General features: G+C 43.0%; 1 protein-coding gene across 4 annotated transcripts in view; it reads right to left on the minus strand.

Annotated features, from left to right (window-relative positions):
* The window catches only part of nlgn1 (neuroligin 1), a 280,512-nt gene that overhangs the window by 179,540 nt on the left and 76,202 nt on the right, over window positions 1–24,770 (minus strand). For 3 of the 4 annotated variants that reach the window (XM_041839271.1, XM_041839274.1, XM_041839273.1), the window contains 2 exons: window positions 24,320–24,379; window positions 20,876–21,028 (listed from right to left, as the gene is read on the minus strand). In XM_041839271.1, coding sequence (XP_041695205.1) covers window positions 20,876–21,028; window positions 24,320–24,379 — 213 coding nt within the window. The remainder of the gene's footprint in view (window positions 1–20,875; window positions 21,029–24,319; window positions 24,380–24,770) is intronic. The other variant, XM_041839275.1, reaches the window with a different exon arrangement.

Raw genomic sequence — 24,770 nt, forward strand, 5'->3', positions numbered from 1 at the left:
ACTCCGCCCAGAGAGCCCAGCACTCTACCCAGAGAGCCCAGCCATCCTCCCAGAGAGATCTTCACCTCACCCAGAGAGACCATCCCCTCAACCATAGACCCCAGCAACACTTCCCCAGTGACCAGTACTTCGCCCCGAGAGCCCAACTCTCCACCCAGAGAGTCCAGAAATATAATTATTAGAAATACAACCTATAAGAGCGCATACAAAATGTTTTCTCAGGACTCTTTTGTTGAAGATGTGAAAATGTATGTTGGTCTGATGTGTATAAGGAGGAGAATCCAGATGCAGCACTTGGAGTATTTGTAAAATGATTCTTGCCAGTTAACAAGCATGCACCTGTTAATAAACAAACTGTAAGAACTGTTAGAGCCCTCGAGATTGATGATGAATTGAAAAAGATGAGATGCAAAAAAGGTGGCAAACAAGTTCAGGCTGCTCAGGTTATTGGTTGACATACTGTCAGTTGAGACATTTTGTGACTAAACTTAACAAAAAATAAGAAATTACTAAAACAAGATAAATAACATAAAAGAAAGATGGGAAAAGACTTTGGAGCACCTTAAATGACTGTATGGTCAGAAAACCCAATTTGTCTCCATTGTTCATTGAAGTTGATGGGTCATTTATAACAAAACCTTTTGATATAGCCAATAATTTCAATGAATATTTCACTGGTAAAGTGGACAAACTGAGAAGCGAAATGACAACATTGAACAGTGAACCATTATTTGTGTATTGAAGATCTAATAATGAAAGAGAAGGATTGCTGTTTGGAATTTGGTCAGGTTTGTGTGGAAGAGGTGGAAAAACGATTGTGTTTGAACAAATACAATGTTATTTTTCAAAGAGCAAGCTAACTACTGACTTTCAGCATGTATATAGGGAAGGGCACTCAACTTGTACTGCACTGACTCAGATGACTGATGATTGGCTAAAATACATGGATAAGAAGATGACAGTTGGAGCTGTATTGTTAGATTTCAATTCAGCCTTTTATGTTATTGATCATAATTTGTTATTGAAAAAACAAACTTGTTATAGCTTTACATCACCTGCCATCACATGGTTGGAAAGTTTACCTATCCAATAGAACTCAGAGAGTATTATTCAATGGAAGCTTCTCTAACATCAGATATGTACAATGTGGTGTCCCTCAGGGTAGTTGCCTTGGGCTGTTACTCATCTCTATTTTTACAAATGATTTGCCACTTGTCTTACAAGAAGCTAAAATGATTATGTATGCTAATGAATGCACACTCTACACATCAGCACCTTCAACCAGTGAGCTCAAGGAGACTCTTAGCAAGGAGTTACAGCCAGTGTCAGAATGAGAAATTAACAATAAACTGGTCTTAAATACATCTAAAAACAAAAGCGTTGTATTTGGTTCAAAGCATTCACTTAGACATAAACCTCAACTGGAGTTGCGCATAAAGGGTGTGACCATTGAACAAGTTACAGAAGTTGAACTCCTAGGAGTAACATTGGATAGTCAGTTATCATGGTCAAGTCATATTGACAAAGTTGTTGTAAAGATGGGGAGAGGTGTGTCTGTTACAAAAAGTTCTGCATTTTTGCACAAAGATCAACTGTACTAGTTGTTCAGGCTCTGATCTTTTCCCATCTTGATTACTGTCTGGTAAGATGGTCAGGTGCAGCAAAGAAAGACCTAGCAAAGTTGCAGCTGGCTCAAAACAAAGCAGCACGCCTTGCTCTTAACTGCACACATAGAACTAACATCAACAACATGCATGACGGACTTTCATGGTTATTTCACTTATAATTCACTGTATCACAATTCCAGTGGATCAGAAGTTTACATACACTAAGTTGACTGTGCCTTTAAACAGCTTGGAAGTTCCAGAAAATGATGTTATGGCTTTAGAAGCTTCTGATAGGCTAATTGACATATTTTGACTTAATTGGAGGTGTACCTGTGGATGTATTTCAAGGCCTACCTTCAAACTCAGTGCCTATTTGCTTGACATCATGGGAAAATCAAAAGAAATCAGCCAAGACCTCAGAAAAATTATTGTAGACCACCACAAGTCTGGTTCACCCTTGGGAGCAATTTCCAAACGCCTGAAGGTACCATGTTCATCTGTACAAACAAAATTACGCAAGTATAAACACCATGGGACCACGCAGCCGTCATACCGCTCAGGAAGGAGACGCGTTCTGTCTCCTAGAGATGAATGTACTTTGGTGCGAAAAGTGCAAATCAATCCCAGAACAACAGCAAAGGACCTTGTGAAGATGCTGGAGGAAACAGGTACAAAAGTATCTATATCCACAGTAAAACTAGTCCTATATCGACATAACCTGAAAGGCCGCTCAGCAAGGAAGAAGCCACTGCTCCAAAACCGCCATAAAAAAGACAGACTACGGTTTGCAACTGCACATGGGGACAAAGATCGTACTTTTTGGAGAAATGTCCTCTGGTCTGATTAAACAAAAATCCCAACCGTGAAGCACGGGGGTGGCAGCATCATGCTGTGGGGGTGCTTTGCTGCAGGAGGGACTGGTGCACTTCACAAAATAGATGGCATCATGAGGAAGGAAAATTATGTGGATATATTGAAGCAACATCTCAAGACATCAGTCAGGAAGTTAAAGCTTGGTCGCAAATGGGTCTTCCAAATGGACAATGACCCCAAGCATACTTCCAAAGTTGTGGCAAAATTGCTTAAGGACAACAAAGTCAAGGTATTGGAGTGGCCATCACAAAGCCCTGACCTCAATCCTATAGAACATTTGTGGGCAGAACTGAAAAAGCATGTGCGAGCAAGGAGGCCTACAAACCTGACTCAGTTACACTAGCTCTGTCAGGAGGAATGGGACAAAATTCACCCAACTTATGGGAAGCTTGTGGGAAGCTTGTGGAAGGCTACCCGAAACGTTTGACCCAAGTTAAACAATTTCAACGCAATGCTACCAAATACTAATTGAGTGTTTGTAAACTTTTGACCCACTGGGAATATGATGAAATAAATAAAAGCTGAAATAAATCATTCTCTCTGCTATTATTCTGACATTTCACATTCTTAAAATAAAGTGGTGATCCTAACTGACCTAATACAGGGATTTTTTTACTAGGATTAATTGTCAGGAATTGTGAAAAACTGAGTTTAAATCTATTTGGCTAAGGTGTATGTAAACTTCCGACTTCAACTGTACCATAATGCAAAAACAGGTTTTTAGAAAGCTTTGCAAATGTATTAAAAATAAAAAAGTATTCAGACCCTTTACTCAGTACTTTGTTGAAGCAACTTTGGCAGTGATTACAGCCTCGAGTCTTCTTGGGTATGACGCTACAAGCTTGGCAAACCTGTTTTGGGGAGTTTCTCCCATTGTTCTCTGCAGATCCTCTCAAGCTCTGTCAGGTTGGATGGGGAGCATTGCTGCACAGCTATTTTCAGGTCTGTCCAGAGATGTTCGATCGGGTTCAAGTCCGGGCTCTGGCTGGGCCACTCAAGGACATTTAGAGACTTGTCCCGAAGCCACTCCTGCATTGTCTTGGCTGTGTGCTTAGGGTCGTTGTTCTGTTGGAAGATTAACCTTTGCCCCAGTCTGAGGTCCTGAGCGCTCTGGAGCAGGTTTTCATCAAGGATCTAAGGCCTGATTGGTGGAGTGCGGCAGAGATGGTTGTCCTTCTGGAAGGTTCTCCCATCTCCACAGAGGAACTCTAGAGCTCTGTCAGAGTGACCATCAGGTTCTTGGCCACCTCCCTGACCAAGGCCCTTCTCCCCCGATTGCTCAGTTTGGCCGGGCGGACAGATCTAGGAAGAGTCTTGATGGTTCCAAACTTCTTCCATTTCAGAATGATGGAGGCCACTGTGTTCTTGGGGACCTTCAATGCTGCAGACATTTTTTGGTACCCTTCCCCAGATCTGTGCCTCGACACAGTCCTGTCTCGGAGCGTTACGGACAATTCCTTCGACATTATGGCTTGGTTTTTGCTCTGACATGCACTGTCTACTGTGGGACCTTATATAGACAGGTGTGTGCCTTTCCAAATCATGTCCAATCAATTGAATTTACCACTGGTGGAACTCAATCAAGTTGTAGAAACATCTCAAGGGTGATCAATTGAAACAGGATGCACCAGAGCACAAATTTCATAGCAAAGGGTCTGAATACTTATGTAAATAAGGTATTTCTGTTTTTTATTTTTCGCTTTGACATTATGGGGTTTTGTGTGTAGATTGCTGAGGATTATTTTTTTTAAATCCAATTTAGAATAAGGCTGTAACGTAACAAAATGTGGAAAAAGTCAAGGGGACTGAATACTTTCTGAAGGCACTGTATAGAGCCATGTCATCGTGGAATGCTCTGCCACCGGAGGTTACTCAGGCCAAAAGTTTAGCTTAAAAAACTGAAAAAAACATATTGAATCACAGCGCCTCTGTTCTTTCTAAAGATCTAATTTAACTCTATATAAGAATATGAATATGTATGAATAGTGTGTAAACAGTATTTTTGTTGTCTCTTGTGTCTTTCCAATATATAATTCTTATTTTATATACATATTTTTTTATGTTTTATATACACTACCAGTCAAAAGTTGACACACCTACTCATTCAAGGGTTTTTCTTTATTTGTACTATTTTCTACATTGTAGAATAATAGTGAAGAAGTCAATACTATGAAATAACACATATGGAATCATATAGTAACCAGAAAAGTGTTAAACAAATCAAAATATATTTTAGATTTTAGATTCTTCAAAGTAGCCACCCTTTGCCTTGATGACAGCTTTGCACACTCTTCACATTCTCTCAACCAGCTTCATGAGGTAGTCACCTGGAATGTTTTTCCAACCGTCTTGAAGGAGTTCCCATATATGCTGAGCAGTTGTTGGCTGCTTTTCCTTCACTCTGCTGTCCAACTCATCCCAAACCATCTCAATTGGGTTGAGCTCGGGTGATTGTGGAGGCCAGGTCATCTGATGAATCACTCCATTACTCTCCTTCTTGGTCAAATCGGATCACTGTCCTGTTGAAAAACAATTGATAGTCCCACTAAGCACAAACCATCGCTGCAGAATGCTGTGGTAGCCATGCTGGTTAAGTGTGCCTTGAATTCTAAATAAATCACAGACAGTGTCACCAGCAAAACACCCCCACACCATCACACCTCCTCCTCCATGCTTCACGGTGGGAACCACACATGCGGAGATCATCCGTTCACATACTCTGCGTCTCACAAAAACACGGCGGTTGGAACCAAAAATCTCAAATTTGGACTCATCAGACCAAAGGACAGATTCCCACTGGTCTAATGTCCATTGCTCGTGTTTCTTGGCCCAAGCAAGTCTCTTCTGTTGGTGTCCTTTAGCAGTGGTTTCTTTGCAGCAATTCAAACATTCAACGCAGTCTCCTCTGAACAGTTGATGTTGAGATTTGTCTGTTACTTGAACTCTGTGAAGCATTTATTTGGGCTGCAATCTGAGGTGCAGTTAATTGCCGATTTTCTGAGGCTGGTAACTCTAATGAACTTATCCTCTGCAGCAGAGGTAACTCTGGGTCGTCCTTTCCTGTGGCAGTCCTCATGAGAGCCAGTTTAATCGTAGCGTTTGATGGTTTTTGCGACTGCACTTGAAGAAACGTTAAAAGTTCTTGACATTTTCCGTATTGACTGACCTTCATGTCTTAAAGTAATGACGGACTGTCGTTTCTCTCTGCTTATTTGAGCTGTTCTTGCCATAATATGGACTTGGTCTTTTACCAAATAGGGCTATCTTCTGTATACCACCCCTACCTTGTCATAACACTACTGATTGGCTCAAACGCATTAAGAAGGAAAGAAATTCCACAAATTAACTTTTAACAAGGCACACCTGTTAATTGAAATGCATTCCAGGTGACTACCTCATGAATCTGGTTGAGAGAATCCCAAGAGTGTGCAAAGCTGTCATCAAGGCAAAGGGTGGCTACTTTGAAGAATCTCAAATATAAAATATATTTTGATTTCTTTATCACTTTTTTGGTTACAACATGATTCCATATGTGTTATTTCATAGTTTTGATGTCTTCACTATTATTCTACAATGTAGAAAATAGTAAAAATAAAGAAAAACCCTTGAATGAGTAGGTGTGTCCATACTTTTGACTGGTACTGTATAACATATATATATTTGATTTTATTATATATATATTTTGTTTTTGTTTTGTTACTGTAATGTCCTTGTCTATAACTGTTCTGTACTTTGTCATGTATTTGTAAATTTTATGTGGACCCCAGGAAGAGTAGCTGCTGCATGTGCAGTAGCTAATGGGGATCCTAATAAACTAAACTAAAACTAAACAGACAGGGAGACAGACCGTGTTACAACCAATCTCCCTCATGGTCATCCATCAATTCTAAACTATGGCAGTGAGAGAGATGTGTATTGAAAATAAGAATGTGGAATGTTTATGCCGCCCCCATGATATCGTAACAGGCAGACAGAGAGAGAGAGAGAAACACCCACTCACAGACAGTACACACTAACTAAAAACACAGCCAAGCTGCAACCTCTAAGCATACTGTTTAGGAGAGGGGCAGGGATAGAAAAGACAAATAGATGGAGAGAGAAGAAAGAGAGAGAGAGAGCGAGAAAGAGAAAGAGAAAGAGAGCGAGAGTGAAGGAAAGAGAAAAAGCGAGAGAGATAACCAAGGTAATGAAGAGGTTGATATGTCTGCACTGCTGTGACACTTCCTAGTTGTGTTTTAGAGGGACAAAATTAACAATAATTAGAGATTAATATCAATGATTAAATGTTTCTATAAATGATTATTCCAGTAATTAGAATCAGCAGGATGTAATATGCTGCAGTATTAATTTTTTACATGCACATCAAGTTGTGATCACACTATGTTCTCTCCTCTGTAATGAGATATACAGCCTTCAGTCTACCCAGGTATCCTGGTTTACACCATTTTGGTATGAGGAGAGAACATGGGATGACTCACTGTTCACGCGACGTGATTAGAGAGCTGGATCCCTACTCCTTTAATGAATTGATTTTTCCACAAGGAAAGAATGAAAATGCCCTGTTGCAGGGAAAAAAGACTGACCTTCAAGGGGATTTGGGGATTTGCGATGGTATTAGACAGAGAGACGATGGCAGATGTATTTACTAAAATACCACATTACTAAAAGACCACAGTCAAAATATGGTTGTAGGCAGGGCCGGTTCCAGGCATAAGCGACATAAGCAGTCGCTTAGGGCCCCCTCTCAACTCTCAACTTAATGTTGAGAGTAAGAATAGTACAATGAATACACCAGGTGCAATTTTCAAAATTTGGTTGTGCATCAGCAGTTTTTCTCTTGTTATGTCAGTCACTGACAGTCACAAAATTAGCCATGTCAGCTAACAATTTTTAGATTGGTAGTTAGTCTAGCCAGCAATTTAAACTTGCAGTAATCCTGTTTGAATACAGACCGGGCATGCAGGGCACGTGCCCAGGGGCCCTGACCTCCAGGGGGCCCCCACTGATTTAGTTATTCATTCTCACTCAAGTCATTACAAAATGTGTAGATTGCAGGAAAGTTCTTTAAAACTGCAAAAATGTCTCTCCATCCCATGGATATATTTTTTGAATTACAGGAAATTAGCTGTAAAAATGAAAAATGTTCTCTCTGCCCCATGGCAAAATGTGTAGAATTGCATGAAATGTGCCATAAAATTTAAATATTTTCTCTATGCCCCATGGCAAAATGTGTAGAATTGCAGAAAATAAACTTTAAAACTAAAATGTCTCTCTCCACCATGAAGAGGGGGGCCACTAAAATGTTTTGTCGTGAGGCTAGAGCCGGCCCTGGTTGGGAGGAAGGCAGGGAAAGGCTAGGTTGTAGGAAATGAAATGAAATATAAAACTAATAACAATGGCATTGTAAACCCCAGTGAATAGACAGTGGATGTCTGATGTCTGCTATTAAGAACTAGTGAAGTCTCATCATCATCATAATTTGTAATCTCTCTAAGTTACATGTTGAGATCAACAACCATATGTCTATCAGCTCATGTCCTTAGGAAAGCATGGTCTATTGTAAAGGACATGACATTGTCTTTTGTCCACAGTGGCTGAAGCATAGCAGGTTAAACCAAACCATAGTAAGTCGCTACGCTAGCTCCTGCCCCAGCCTCACGCTTGTGGTTGAAGATATAAATCTTCTGGGGCACGGATTCACCTCTAACTAACCACATTTGTGGACAATTTACAGCGGTGGATCTCTGTTAAAACCCACCAATAAATGAATCTAGGGAGTGTGGGGCTGGATGGCTGCAGGTTGCCAGGCCCAAGATAAATTCCTGCGAGGTTCTGGTAATCTTAATCCTCAATAATCAAGGTCAGCAGAGTCAAGGCAAAGAGTTAGAGCACAGACATGTCGGGCCTGGGGCTAAAGAAAAATCCTCCAACCTATATTTCTCTAGTCTCATTTCTAACTCTCTGTTTATTAACTCAGGGTATAGCCAGGATGAGAGTCTAAGGGCTGGTTACAAGCACATAATCTCACCTGATTTTTCAAGGAGTTTTGCGCCCAAAGGTGAAAAAGTACCTCGGTTATCAACAGGTTAGGTTATGTAGAAGATTCATAAGACTGACAGAAATCAGAGGGAATGTGACTTTACCCGCACTCATGAGATTAAAAACAAGCTGTGCAATGCCACCATGGCCAAACCTCCCCTGAGCATCTTCTCAGATAAATGTCCATTTCACAAGCAGGGGGAGAGCATCATGGCATGATTATGACACGGTAAATGTCAGATATTCTTCATCCCCACTTATTAGCTGCTGTAAGAGAGGGCCGAATAGAAAACGCTGACCCGCATCAGCAGCAGCCCTCTCTCTCGCCTCCGCAAGACGAAGATTCTCTGACCTCTAAAAATATTAGCTACAGCACCCAGCCAACCAACCAGCATCCAGGGCCATGGCAGCGGGGGCAGACACATGCTTTTCCTCGAGCCAAGAGTTGACAGGAGAGTGGGCTTTATTCAAGCAAGGCAGAATAAAAGAATAGCTTTGCTATAACAAAGAGAAAGACACCTCTGGGCTGTGTCAAATTACTGCAGGAGATATGAATAATTCAGCTGCAAAATACACTGGCTCAAATGTTGAGGAGGGATTACAGCTAGGGAGGATGGTTAGTGTCTATAAAAAAAAACTGACACTGGCACAGAGAAAGGTTTGCTTTCCCACTTTCCCTCTACATGTGAACAGGGTGCCCTCTTGAGCTACAAGGTTTCTCCTGCTTTGACCCTCCAATACGACTCATTTCCAAGTTGTTAAACGTATCCATCTGTTTTCCCGGAGCCCAGACAGCAGCCCAGCACTGTGCTGCCCTGCTCCCCGCACCCAGCCCAGCAAGCACCTTGATCATCCACACAGGTTGGTTTCCACAGAAATGCCCAGGAGCAAGGCAAGTTTATCCCTCACGCTGTGGCAAAGATAGATGTGTCAGTCCGCATCCATCCATCTGTTGTTGCCCCCCTGCGCGTCAGCTCCTCACAGTATCTCCTATCTGCGAACAAAATGAATGCCACGGCTGGGCCGGATGAGGCTGGTCAGCTTGACAGAAACCCCTGTGGCCATCGGCCAAATAACTTCAGGGGCTTTGGCCGTAAATTGTGGCAGCTTCACATGAGATGGAGCCACAATGCAATTTTCCCCAGCAGTCGAGACACAGTAAATAAAGGTGGTAGGAGGGCAGTACAGTTAGCTGGGAGCCTTCAGTCAGATAACCTCCCAGTGAAATCAGACCAATACTAACAGCAGGCCCGGTGAGATCCACAGAGTATTACAGCAGTGGAGTGACAAAGAGGAACAAAGCCACACTCATCCCTGTGTATGAGGAAACCACATCCTGAGTGGTTTCTTGGTTCTGACTATGTCTTCCTGAGGCAGACCTTGTGCCAACCTATATATTTAAATTAGGAGAGCATGGTTCTGAGAGGGTCCGACTAGTGAGCCTGTGGGGTGAGGGGCGAGGGGGAATGTGGTGGGTGTCGAGGACAGAAAGACCAGCCACTAAGTATGCCTAGACGGACATCTGCTGCGCTTTACCAACCACCACTAATATCCGCTATGTCACCAGAACACTGAGGCCACAGCCCCCATAGCCCTGCTGGTGGCACATGCCCACGTCCTTCAGCCACAGCCTCTCTCTTCCTCCACGAAAGCATCAAGTTTACCTGGGACCAATTCGCAGAACACAACTGACTATTGGGATGGCCTTACGTGACCAGATCAGATGTGTAGGTTACTTATCTAGCAGGTTAGCGTTTTTCGTCATGAATCTTGTTCTGGAGACAGCTCTGCAGAGTTGGCACTAGCTGTAGCTGCCACAGCCACAAAGTCATAAAATCTGATTTTAAACCACACTGCTAACCCTAATGTCAAAACCTTCAATTAAGACTAAAAAGCACATTTTTGTTTTCATGAATTTTTACAATATAGCCAATTTTGACTTTGCAGCTATCCTATCTAGGGGGTATTTGCTCAGTTCTGCCTCCAGGACAAGCCTCATAACAATAAACCCTCAATTTGCACTTAGCAACTGTGCTCTCTGTTGACTCCGTTGAATAAAACTGCCATTGTACATGCTATACAATAGTATAAAATATCCACTCTCACCTAACACTGCTCAAGATACGAGACACTGTATACATGTAGCATTTGTAGAGAGAGAGAGCAATCCTGAAGAACCGCTAAATGCTTATTAATAAACACACTCAAATTAAGCATCTCCCAAGACGCATTGCTCATAGAAATGGGGTCAGACACTTTCCATGTTCCTCTTAAAGATCCATAGGCAAGCCCAGGGTTACCAGTCAGAGACTGAGGCCAGCAGCTAACACATTAGTCGGGGGAATGGGCAGGCCAGCCATCAAGCAACAGACAGGAAAGAAACGCAGACTAATGAAACAAACTATCTGCGGTTTTTGTTTCAGGGAGAATAAATAAATAAGCATGAAAAATAATAATCCTCAACACTGGGCCACATGCAATGATTAAAGAAAAAACTGACGACCCAATTATTTAAGGGAGAACGAAAGGCAGCGGTGAAGATTGTTGAAAGGGTAAACAATGGGGAGAACATGGCTGGCTACAAGCAAAAACCCATGCTGGCTGCATCTGCTCCCGGAGCCCTGCCTGGCGCAATATCACGCTGACACACCGCGTGCTGCAGGCCTAGCATGGGAGGAGCAGTGGAACCTGGGCTGTTTACCTGGCTAATGCCCAGACAGCGGTGGTAGATCACTTTCCTCTGTTGCTCTACCTACTGTTGTATTTGTATTTGTATTTATTATGGATCCCCATTAGCTGCTGCCAAGGCAGCAGCTACTCTTCCTGAGGTCCAGCAACATTAAGGCAGTTTATACTTTTTTTTGCAACATTACAATACATTCACAACACACTGTGTGTCCTCAAGCCCCTACTCTACTGCCACATATTTACAGTACAAAATCCATGTGTATGTTATCGTGTGTGTGTATGCATGTGTCCGTGCCTCTGTTTGTGTTGCTTCACAGTCCCCGCTGTTCCATAAGTGTATTTTTATCTATTTTTTTAATCTAATTTGTGTAGTCAATGTAGTCATGTCTCTATGTAGTACTGTGCGCCTCCCATAGTCTGTTCTGGACTTGGGGACTGTGAAGAGACCTCTTGTGGCATGTCTTATAGGGTATGCATGGGTGACCGACAGGGTATGCAGTAGTTCAAACAGACAGCTCGGTGCATTCAACATGTCAATACTGTAAGGTTCTGTATTTATTTTCTTAGTCAACCTTGTGTTCTTGAACGTAGCCTGTTTCTTTGTGTTCTTGAACGTAGCCCTGTCTTTCATTTTTGTTCATTGATTTCACCTGTGTTAGTTACTCACCTGGTCTCATCAGCTCCTTATTTAGTTCAGGTCATTCTGCTTGTGCCTTGTGAGTTATTGTTCGTTTTGACTCTACTAAGCCTTTTCCTAGCTCGTTTGTGAGAACCAGTTATAGCCTTCAGTCCTAGTTTTTGATTATCCTGCCTGTTTGCCTACCTGTGTATGACCATTGCCTGCCTGTGACCACGATTCCTGCCTTCTGCGAGTGAATCTACACCTTTTCCACTGAGTATTCATTACAAATATCTCACCCAAAAAACGGAATGGATTCAGCGGAGCTACAGCGGCGCCTAACCCAGCAAGAGGAGTGTATAGAGGAAATCTGCCATCTTCTCCGCCAGCCTATCCCTACTCCTCCGATGCCAGGTATCGTATCCCATAGCCCTCCTTCATTCCTATCCATGCCTGGAAAATATGACGGTTCACCTTGGAAATGTCAGGGATTTCTGATGCAATGCAGTAAATACATTGAGCACAACCCCACTAACTTCGCCACCGACAAGAGCAAGGTGGATTTTGTTGTGTCTCTACTCACAAGCAAAGCCCTGGATTGGGCTACCGCCATATGGACTGCCAACAGCACAGAACTCGGATCCGAGGCCCATTTCCACACCCTCTTCAAATAGGTATTCGATCACTCTCCTTCCGGTCGTCCTATAGGAGACCTCCTCATAGAACTTCAACAAGGATGCAATTCAGCTGCCGAGTATGCCCTTGAGTTCTGCACCATGGCTGCAGGGAGTGGATGGAGTGAGGCTGCTTTACTTACCATCTACCGAAGAGGGCTCAACAGGGAACTTCAGGCGGAGCTGGCCTGTAGGTGACTTTCAGGATTTAAATCAATACATTCATATGTCCATCGACGACCTCATCGCCGACCGTCGAAGAACTCTGCCACCCAGGTACCTGTTCGCCCCCCCACGGAGAGATGAGAAGGGCCCCTCCGCTGCCATGCAGGTAGGCGTGTCCTTATTTCTAAATATCTCCCAGAAGCAATTCTCCATCCCAGTATTGATAACAGTGAAGGGTACCAAGAGGGCTTGATAGATTCGGGAGCTGCAGGTAATTTTATCGATCACCAGCTAGTACAAGAGCTTGACATTGATCTAACACCTGTCACCCCTCCCTTAAAGATTAACGCCCTGGACGGGCAGCCATTGGGCACGGGCTTAATTACGCACCTGACACAGATCGTCACCCTCCAGATTGGAGTCTTCCACACCGAAACCATTCAACTCATGGAACTCCCATTCCCCAAACAGCCACTCATCCTCGGACACCCTTGGCTTTCTCGTCACGACCCTGCCATCTCGTTGCGACAAGGTGAACTACTGTCCTGGTCTTCTACCTGCTTCACCAGTTGTCTCAGCCTACACTGCAGAGCCACCACCATTGACGACTCTGCCTCTGCAATGCCACCCACCATACCATCTGAATACACCCAGTATAGCAATGTCTTCAGCAAAATCAAGGCCTCCACTCTGCCACCACATCGCCCAGGGGACTGTGCCAATGATTTACTCCCTGGAGTGTCCCCACCTAAAGGCCGTGTTTGCCCCCTATTTATCCCGGAAAAGGAGGCAATGGAGAACTACATTGATGAAGCACTCAAACGGTTTCATTCGTCCTTCTTCTTTCCCGGCTGCATCCAGCTTCATCTTCGTTGGAAAAAAAGACGGTGTTCTCCGTCCATGTATTGATTACTGTTCCCTGAATAACATGACGGTCAATAACCATTTCCCTCTTCCTCTGATCCCAGCGACCATTGAACAAGTGGGCCGCGCCAACATCTATACAAAACTCGATCTGCGAAGGGCATACAACCTTGTCCATATACGTGAAGGCGACGAATGGAAGACGGCCTTTATCACCGCACGAGGGCACTACAAATACCTGGTCATGCCCTACGGCCTTACTAACGCCACCGCTGTCTTCCAATCCTTTATGAACGAGGTTTTCCAGGATATGTTCAACCGCTTTCTCATCGTCTACATTGATGACATCCTGATTTACTCCCACTCCCTGAAGGAACACATTCCGCATGTACAAAAGGTTCTTTAACAGCTCCTTGACCATAACCTTTATGTGAAGACTGAAAAGAGCACCTTCCATGTAACCTCTGTAAACTTCCTCAGTTTCGTACTGACACCTGGAGGGGAACAAAGTCACCGGCGTCAGTAACTGGCCCAAACCCACCACCGTTAAGGAACTCCAACGTTTCATTGGGTTCTCCAACTTCTAGCGCCGGTTCATTCGGAAATTCAGTTCTACTGCCGCTCCCCTCACTGCCCTTACCAGCCAAAAGACCTGGACCCTTCAATGGACTGATACCGCCCTGACTGCTTTCAACAACTTGAAACGCCTCTTCACCTCAGCTCCTGTCCTTCGCCAACCTGATCCGACCCTTCCTTTCACCCTGGAGATGGATGCCTCCGAAGTAGGAGTAGGAGCCATACACACTCAGCGGGTGGGAACACCTCCAAAATCACATCCCTGTGCCTTCTTCTCCAAGAAGTTATCCGACGCTGAGAGGAATTACGATGTGGGGAACAGAAATCCTCGCCATCAAGCTGGCCCTCAAGGAGTGGCGCCACTGGTTGGAGGGCGCACAACATCCCTTTCTCTTCCTAACAGATCATCGTAATCTGGAATATATCGGCGGGGCCGAGAGGTTAAACTCCAGACAAGCCCACTGGGCTCTCTTCTCCACACACTTCCATTTTCATGTTACTTCTACATCCCTGCAAAGAAAAACGTCAAAGCTGATGCTCCCTCCCGCCAGTTTGACCTTCCGACCAGTAACTCAGACCCTACACCCATTATTCCTTCCTCTTGCATTATGGGACCGGTACAGTGGGAGGTTCACTCTGCCATACAAGAAGCCCTAACCTCAGACCCGGCTCCTCCTGAGACACCAGCTGGGAAGAGTTACGTACCAGCAGCTGTTAGACCCCAACTGATGCAATGGCGTCACACGTCCTTGGGGTCAGTACATCCGGGCATTACACGAACCACCGAACTGCTAGCCCGTAAATTCTGGTGGTCCTCACTGGCATCCGACGTAAGGGATTACGTACTCTCCTGTCCAGTCTGCACCCAAACCAAAACCCATTTTCTCCCTTCCGATAAGCAATCCCTCACAGACCCTGGTCCCACATAGCTGTTGACTTCATCACAGACCTTCCTGAATCCTCTGGTACCACCGCCATCCTTGTCATAGTAGACCGTCTTTCAAAAATGTGTCGTCTGGTTCCTCTTCCTCATTTACCTAATGCCATGGAATTGGCTGAGTGTATGTTCCAGCAGGTGTTCCATCTGTATGGGATTCCGGAGGACATCGTCTCTGAACGCGGGCCCCAGTTTGTCTCCCGGGTGTGGCGAGCCTTCTGTGACCGACTGGGGGTCGCCCTCAGCCTCTCCTCCGGGTACCATCCCCAGACCAACGGGCAGATGGAATGCCTGAACTAAAAAATAGGGAAGTACCTCCGCCAACAATGTTCCACACGACTGAAGTCGGTTTATGGCCTGGGCCGAATAAGCTCAGAACTCACTCATGCTTTCATCCCTCCGCCTTCATCCGTTTCAGTGTGTACTTGGTTACCAACCCCCCATGTTTCCCTGGGAGGCGGAGCCTGGTACTGTCCCAGCTGTCAACGACTGGTTTCGGCATAGTGAGCGGTATGGGAGACCGCTCACCGGCATCTGCAGGAAGCCTCTAATACCCAGAAACGCTTTGCCGACAGACACCGCCGACCTACGCCACTCTTTCACCCCGGACAGCGTGTGTGGCGCTCTACCAGAGACATCCGGCTCCGCCTCCCCTGCAAAAAGTTCTGTCCTTGCTTCATTGGTCCCGTCAAGATAACCCACGTACCACCTCCAGTTACCCCGCCAGTGCCGTTGGGTTGTCAGGAGCCTCCCTTGTGGTTGGGGGTACTGTAAGGTTCTGTATTTATTTTCTTAGTCAACCTTGTGTTCTTGAACATAGCCCTGTCTTTCATTTTTGTTCATTGATTTCACCTGTGTTGGTTACTCACCTGGTCTCATTAGCTCCTCTTTTAGTTCAGTTCATTCTGTTTGTGCCTTGTGAGGTATTGTTAGTTTTGACTCTACTAAGCCTTTTCCTAGCTCGATTGTGAGAACCAGTTATAGCCTTCAGTCCTAGTTTTTGATTCTCCTGCTGTTTGCCTACCTGTGTATGACCATTGACTGCCTGTGCCCACGATTCCTGCCTTCTGCGAAGGTGAAATAAACATCTGTCGAGCTCTGCGTGTGAATCTACACCTTTTTCTCCCTGAGTATTCATTAAAAATACCTCTCATAAATACAAGTAGTGATTAAAGTCAATCTCTCCTCCACTTTGAGCCAGGAGAGATTGACATGCATATTATTAATATTAGCTCTCTGTGTACAGTACCAGTCAAAAGTTTGGACACACCTACTCATTCAAGAGTTTTTCTTTATTTTTACTATTTTCTACATTATTGAATAATAGTGAAGACATCAAAACTACGAAATAACACATATGGAATCATGTAGTAACCAAAGAAGTGTTAAACAAATCAAAATATATTTGAGATGAGATTCTTCAAATAGCCACCTTTGCACACTCTTGGCATTCTCTCAAGTAGCTTCATGAGGTAGTCACCTGGAATGCATTTCAATTAACAGGTGTGCCTTGTTAATTTGGAATGTATTTCCTTAATGCGTTTGAGCCAATCAGTTGTGGTGACAAGGTATGGGTGGTATGCAGAAGATAGCCCTATTTGGTAAAAGACCAAGAACAACTCAAATCAGCAAAGAGAAACAACCGTCCATTCCTTTTAAGACATGAAGGTCAGTCAATCCGGAACATTTCATGACCTTTGAAAGTTTCTTCAAGTGCAGTCGCAAAAACCATCAAGCGCTATGATGAAACTGGCTCTCATGAGGACCACCACAGGAAAGGAAGACCCAGAGTTACCTCTGCTGCAGAGAATAAGTTCATTAGAGTTACCAGCCTCAGAAATTGCAGCCCAAATAAATGCTTCACAGAGTTCAAGTAACAGACACATCTCAACATCAACTGTTCAGAGGAGACTGCGTGAGTCAGGCCTTCATGGTCAAATTGCTGCAAAGAAACGACTACTAAAGGACACCAATAAGAGGAGACTTGCTTGGTCCAAGAAACACGAGCAATGGACATTAGACCGGTGGAAATCTGTCCTTTGGTCTGATGAGTCCAAATTTGAGATTTTTGGTTCCAACCGCCGTGTCTTTGTGAGACGCAGAGTAGGTGAACGGATGATCTCCGCATGTGTGGTTCCCACCGTGAAGCATGGAGGAGGAGGTGTGATGGTGTGGGGGTTCTTTGCTGGTGACACTGTCTGTGATTTATTATGGAATTCAAGGCACACTTACCAGCATGGCTACCACAGCATTCTGCAGCGATACGCCATCCCATCTGGTTTGCGCTTAGTGGGTCTATCAATTGTTTTTCAACAGGACAATGACCCAAAACACACCTCTAGGCTGTGCAAGGGCTATTTGACCAAGAAGGAGAGTGATGGAGTGCTGCATCAGATGACCTGGCCTCCACAATCACCCGACCTCAATCCAACTGAGATGGTTTGGGATGAGTTGGACCACAGAGTGAAGGAAAAGCGGCCAACAAGTGCTCAGCATATGTGGGAACTCCTTCAAGACAGTTGGAAAAGCATTCCTCATGTAGCTGGTTGAGAGAATGCGAAGAGAGTGCAAAGCTGTCATCAAGGTAAAGGGTGGCTACTTTGAAGAATATAAAATATACACACTTATACACTTTTTTGGTTACTACATGATTCCATATGTGTTATTTCATAGTTTTGATGTCTTCAGTATTATTCTACAATGTAGAAAATAGTAAAAATAAAAGACAAACTTTGGAATGAGTAGATGTGTCCAAACTTTTGACTGGTACTGTACATCCAAGGGCCAGCCGTGCTGCCCTGTTCTGAGCCAATTGCAATTTTCCTAAGTCCCTTTTTGTGGCACCTGACCACATGACTGAAAAGGAGTCCAGGTGTGACAAAACTAGGGCCTGTAGGACCTGCCTTGTATATAGTTTACAATCCAGGGTTACTCCAAGCAGTTTAGTCACCTCAACTTGCTAAATTTCCACATTATTTATTACAAGATTTAGTTGAGGTTTAGGGTTTAGTGAATGATTTGTCCCAAATACAATTATTTTAGTTTTAGAAATATTTAGGACTAATTTATCCCTTGCCACCCACTCTGAAACTAGCTGCAGCTTTTTCTTAAGTGTTGCCGTCATTTCAGTCGCTGTAGTAGCTGACATGTATATTGTTGAGTCATCCACATACATAGACACACTGGCTTTACTCAAAGCCAGAGGCATGTCATTAGCAAAGATTGAAAAATGTATAGGCCTAGACAGCTGCAATGGGGAATTCCTGATTCTACCTGGATTATGTTGGAGAGGCTTCCATTAAAGAACACCCTCTGTTTACAATGCTTGTCTTTCATAATTTGGTCAGATATACTTGGATGTTTAGTGTCAGCGTTTGTTGATGGCATGTCATGCCTAAATTTGCTAATCTTGCCAAAGAAAAAAACATTAAAGTAGTAGGCAATATCCGTTTGTTTTTTTGATGAATGAGCCATCTGATTCAATGAATGAGTTGAGTTTGCCTTTTTTCCCAAAATTTAAATTAAGGTGCTCCAAAGCTTTTTACTATCATTCTTTATGTCATTTATCTTTGTTTCATAGTGTACTTTCTTCTTATTTTTATTCAGTTTAGTCACATGATTTCTCAATTTGCAATACGTTTGCCAGTCGTTTGTGCAGCCAGACTTATTTGCCATTCTTTTTGCCTCATCCCTCTCAACCATACAATTTTTCAATTCCTCATCAATCCACTGGGATTGAACCATTTTTACAGTTATTTTCTTAATGGGTGCATGCTTATTAGTATCTGGAATAAGCAATTTCATAAATGTGTCAAGTGCAGCGTCTGTTTGCTCCTCATGACACATCACGGACCAACAAATACTCTTTACATCAACAGCATAGGAATCACTACAAAACTTATTGTATGCTGGGTTCTGATACAGGGAGTCATTAAGCACAATAAAATACATCCTGATTTAGACATGTTATTAACTCCTTTATTACCCTTGGTTTCAACTACTAAAAGGTCATATTTGTGAGCTTCTACAATTCAGGAATTCAAAGGATGCTAAACGATGGATTAGACCAGAGAATGTGTTGAGGCCATGAGGTTCATGCCAACACTACAGTGTGCAGGGCTGTGTTTTAAATAGGTCTTATGTGAGTTGAAGCGCGGCCAGACTGTGGTTTTATACAGGAGGCCATGATGAGTATGATTCGGCCCATAAATTCAGAGCAATTCTGATAATGATGCGCTGACAGCGGAGTGTACTACATTCCATTAAGGTGTCCTACAAAGCCTGACACATCTGCACACACACACACGCAGGCAGGCCGAGAAACGGCCCCTGGCCAAATCCATCCCGTGCTACACCCAAACCAATAAATAAAGCTCACGTCAGCCGCTCTGCATATTTAGGGATCTTTATGACTCTGCATGCCTCGCCTGACAAAGAAAAACAAATCATCAGGTGGCAAATGTGTCATAAATGCCGAACAGGAACCCAAAAGGTGCAATAATGTTGGCTGGATCATTAGTGGGAGAGAAAAGCACCACTAGCTCTAGATCTCTCTCTCTCTCTCTCTCTCTCTCTCGCTCTCTCTCTCTCTCTCTCTCTCTCTCTCTCTCTCTCTCTCTCTCTCTCTCTCTCTCTCTCTCTCTCTCTCTCTCTCTCTCTCTCTTTTCTGCTCCCCTGTAATTGTTAGGTTAATTAGGAGGAGTAGCAGCGCCGGTTAAATAGCCTCTCCTTTCCTCGTCTCCCACACACACAGCCACAAGATAAAGGGGCCACGATGACAGGGCCCCTCTGTTACTTCCTATAGTACATTCACACACAGTCCTCACTACAAAAGGGCCACAGAGGCCAAGGCACTTCTGGGCCTTGTTAGACAGGCCCTTGATTTGCTGGTCAGATGAGCAGAGAGCAGGCTTGTCACACATCACACAGCGTCTGCTTGCTCCTGTAATGTTACTCTGCTCTCATCTCATTCAGCAGAGCTGAGTGGTTTGATCCACTTACCCCACCGCCACAGGGGTAAATATAAACACTGAGGAAAATGTCAACAAGACCCTTTGTGATGCTAAAAAGATACATCTGATTAAATATGCTCCCATTTTTCCTGTAGCGCCAAACCACAGCTTCTTAGCTTGACAGGAGAACCAGCGTTAGTGAAAATACAGCTACACCACTTACCTGATCATCACCAAAACTGGTGCTTTTAGTTCTTCACATGAACACTATCAATATGAAGCCAGTCCAGAGGAATCAGGCCTAATGTTTTAAAATTCCAATCATTATCGTTGCTAGTTTAAATTCAGGAGGCGTTCAAGTTGTTGCCTAATTGTTCACAATAAAAACATCTGACATACCACATTTTCTATTATTCATAATTTGTACAAATAAAGACTTGTTATGGAAAGAAATCAATTTGGAAATAGTCGCTTTATGGGGACAAAAGCTGGGGCTCATGCTGGGGGCTGGTCATAAAGTATTAATGGTTATAATTATCCCCCATATTTACTATCATCTTAAATCTTGTGCCTCCAAGCTAGCCTTCCTTTGACACATATTTCTGATGGTGTGAGTGAAAGGAGGATATTGCCACAGAGTTGTGTGCATATAAGCCTTGATGCTTTTCAGGAGGGGTAAATCACCATATGAAGAGAGAATAAGGATATTCATGAAACCAACTGACAGCGTAATCTCATTGAGGGTGAAACAATGGCACCTCTGTTTCACGCTGTCCCCCCAAGGCAAAGAAAAAGCATTGATGGGCGCCTACTGTCCTGTATGTATATAGTTAGCTAGTATTGGGGGATTAGTGATAAGGACAAAAGCTGAAAAACCTTACCTAATACTCCAAGCCGGTAGTTCACTGTGATGACGATAACATTGCCGTAACTTGCCAAGATGCTGCCGTCAAACATATTCCCAGTGCCCTCCATGTAGGATCCCCCATGGATAAATACCATCACTGGCTTGGGGCTACCGCTTTCACGGATGTCTGCAAGAAGGGGAAGGAAATGATTAAAGGACAAATTAAAACTGACAGCTGGAGATGCAATCTGAATTGTGGACACTTTGCTTTTCTCATAATTTCTGACACATTAACTTTGCTTTGAGACAATTTCTGCTTTGCACGTGAAACCGTTCATTTCATACGTGACAGGTATGACATGTTCCTGGTGATTGAAAATTCCATATTAATCTTATTTTTTTGTTTCAGGAAATTTTATGGGCTCTTATTTTTGGGGGGCCAATAAACTGTCAGCATTAAAGAAGAGTAGAGATTAAAACTGACATTTCAATTTAAGCGGCACAGGTAGCTAGTTTCATCAGTAACGTAGAATCTAATAAACAAGATTGAACCTAAATGTTTTCATGATTAACATTCTTCAAGAAAAGTTTTTAATTCAATTTCAGACATCCAACGTTCCCCTTTAACAAAGTGTTATGCTTACTGAACTTTGCATAATGACATCAACTCAATTGATGCTGTCTTTTGAAGGGAGGACATCTAGTTTGGCCGCTGGGTTTGAATTAAATGGGGGATAGGGAGGGATATTAAAAAAAATAGGCTTCCGATTACTTTCATCTTCCACAAAGGAGACAGGCGTTTCATCTTGGGTGCAAAATATCCACATTCATGTTCAATATCTTATCAATGTTTGGTGTTAGGGGACACTTGCAGGAGGTCTCAGAGCTAAGGAAAGCAATTAAATAGTAAAGAAAATAAGATAGCATCTTCCAAAATGCCTTCTTTATGGCAAAAATGAGGCCGTATTTGCAAAATCCAAGCCCATCTCTGTTCCTTAGTTGATTTTCTTCCTCCAACTCTCCTTCTCTTTCCCTCGCTCTCTTTCTTACATTTTCAGTGAAAGCGGAGGCTCCTACAGAGTAGAGAGGGGCACCTCTCATCCTCTCTTCTTCAGTAGGCAATCCATAACTCCTATATTATTGATTAGGACTGAGCAGCTGCTGAGTGTGTGTGTGTGCGTGGCCTGTGCATGTGTGTGTGTGTGTGTGCATGCGTGTGTGTGTGCATGCGTGTAGTGTGTGTGTGTGTGTGTGTGTGTGTGTGTGTGTGTGTGTGTGCAAAAGCATAAGTTAGAGGGGAAAGAATGAGAGAACAAGAGAGAGGGGGGAGAGAAATAGGGAAAGAGTGGAAGATACTGTAAAGAGAGAGATCCGGAGGGCAAATCGAAATTATTTTCTGAAATTGCGCATCAGAATCCTAACATCTTCCATTCACTCAATGCTGCGCTAGTGTGTAAACTAGCGCAGCATTGAGACAGGAGAGTAATACCTGATCTCTCCATATAGTTACAAACATAACAGCAAGGTCAATTATTAAATATGTCAAATAAAACTAGGAATGAAGACTAACTGGAAAGATTGCGTGTCTGTTTGTCTGTCTATGTCAGTGCATGCGTGCATGCGTACATGTGTGCGTGTGAAAGTGAGAGATTCATACAGTGCATGTGTCGCCCCTCTGTCTCTTGTGCGGGTGCCAGCAGCATATTAAAGTGACACACATCTGCCCACAGAGGGTTATGGCTGTGGTGTTTAGAGTACTGTCTGCCTGGATGTCCATTACATCATTCATGTCATTCACGGTCCTTTATGCTGTTGGTTCTTATGTTCACTTCATCTTTGTGAGTGGCAAAAAAGCAAGTGCACATTCAAAATCTTTTGGAGGGATTCCAGGCTTCTCTGACAGAGGTCAAACAATTCCATAAATGAGGAATAGAAGCCAGGGAATTGTGTGTGCTGGCTTTGAGAATAGATGGCAATTCAGCCATTTGGTCTAAACTAGGCCTACTAATCATAGGTTTCGGTCATGCATCCCACGTAGACACCATGGCGTGCTAGGCTCATTCTAGCTGGAGGTAAGTTACAGTGTAAGTGAGGACAGGTGCATTCCTATACAGGTGTTCACATCACAGAAGACTAGCTGTAAAAGCATTGCACTGGATCTGCATCCAATGCCACCCATGTAATATCTGGATGGCCTTGCTAACAAGCTACAGTATAAAGAGAATGTCCCTGTCACAATCCTCCAGAGGACAAAAGTTTCCAGCCATTACAAATCCACATGTGGAGCGACACCTATAAAGAACTGCACATCTTACATTCCATGACATAGAGAGGTTCCATGGCAGTGTGTTGTTGTTCGATTCCATATCTCTGTCGTGGCTAGAGGTTAAATGTCAAAAGAGCACCGCCAGTGAGATAGCAAGCCGATTGGTCCTTGGGCCACTTCATTCACACATCTCAGTGCGTTGGTTTTAACAGCATATTGTCTTCCATCTTAGAGAGGATTATTCGTCTGGCCTGGATTCTTTATCAAGTGAATACTCGAGAGGCTTGCTGGGATTTCACTGTATATTTGTGTCTCTAATCTTTTGATGTGTGTACTCAGGAAATCACAAGTTGCTGCAGATCAAATATATCTGCCGCATTCCTAGTTTAGTTTTCTGTAATTGGTGCTTATTTCACCAGATTATACAGGAGATGTGCATTATTAAGACTGTGTTCTGTCATTAAGTAGGAAGTTAACTTTCTCACTTTCTCTTTGAATAACTTCATTTGGGGTTATTTGAGTACTTTCTTCAGTCTATTACTTTTCAGTGAGAAGCCCATTTTATATTCATCGATTTGAACATTTGGCCTTGATTCCTAGGTTTACATAACTGTGCCATAATGTACTTGAATTTGTGTAAAATAGTGACGAAGGGGCCTCGTTAGGAAGGGATTTTGTGATCAATATGTTACAGGTCATTGCCCATAATGATCCAGGAACATCCATACATGTTGCATAGGAAACGTACAGTTTTTTTTTTTTAAACACAACTGAAGGTGACTTATGTGTTAGTATTGATCAGGGTATCCAATTCCCCAGGGATGGAATAGTATCTTTTATTTTGGAAAAAGGAAAAGAGTTTTGAAAAATCATGCAAAAAGGTGTTACGATTTCATTGAAGGGTTAATAGTTACTGTCTCTTTTAGATGGGATGCAACATGTAATTTTTGTAAACAACATTTAAAAAAGAATTCAAGCAAAAACCTATGTTAGATTATTAACAATTAAGTACTCTGGAATGACGGGCGACATTAAACATACTCTTAAAACATCAAGCAAAAAAGACAAAACACATCCAGCAAAAATTACGGAGAAAAAAAATCTTCACTTTCAAAAAAAGGACAAGAAATGTTTTTTTTTTAAAAAAGAAAAAAAAAGAAGAAAAATGTGAGGGTTCCTTGTCATGCAAATCAGTTTGGCATCAAAAAATACCTTCATCCTCTGCCCCGTCATTATCACCTAAATCATCATTGTGTTTCTTTGTAAGGGGACCTAGGATCAAGAATGGAGAAGATGGAGGAAACAGAGAATACAAGAACACACAAACCTTAAAAACGCTCAAAAGAGAAAGAAATCTTAAGTGATTTTCCCTGTGAAAAATCTGACTGAAAGAGAAAGAATGTAAACAATATCATACACATTTGTGGAGCTTGGTAGCTATGAGGTAGTAAGACTTTTGTTACAAAGTACCGTAACAAAACAAGAAGGATCTTCAAAAGAGGACCCTTTCTTTCAAAAAGATTCAAGAATGTAAGATAAGTCCTTCCCAGTAAAACAGAAAGGGTGTTTTCAGAACACAGCTTTACCTCATGCCATTCTCACCCCTCTTTCCCAATTTCAAGTAAACAGACAAAAGCATAATTGTTAACTGTATAAGAGTACT

The sequence above is a fragment of the Coregonus clupeaformis genome, chromosome 20, assembly GCF_020615455.1.
Source record: "Coregonus clupeaformis isolate EN_2021a chromosome 20, ASM2061545v1, whole genome shotgun sequence".
NCBI lineage: Eukaryota > Metazoa > Chordata > Actinopteri > Salmoniformes > Salmonidae > Coregonus > Coregonus clupeaformis.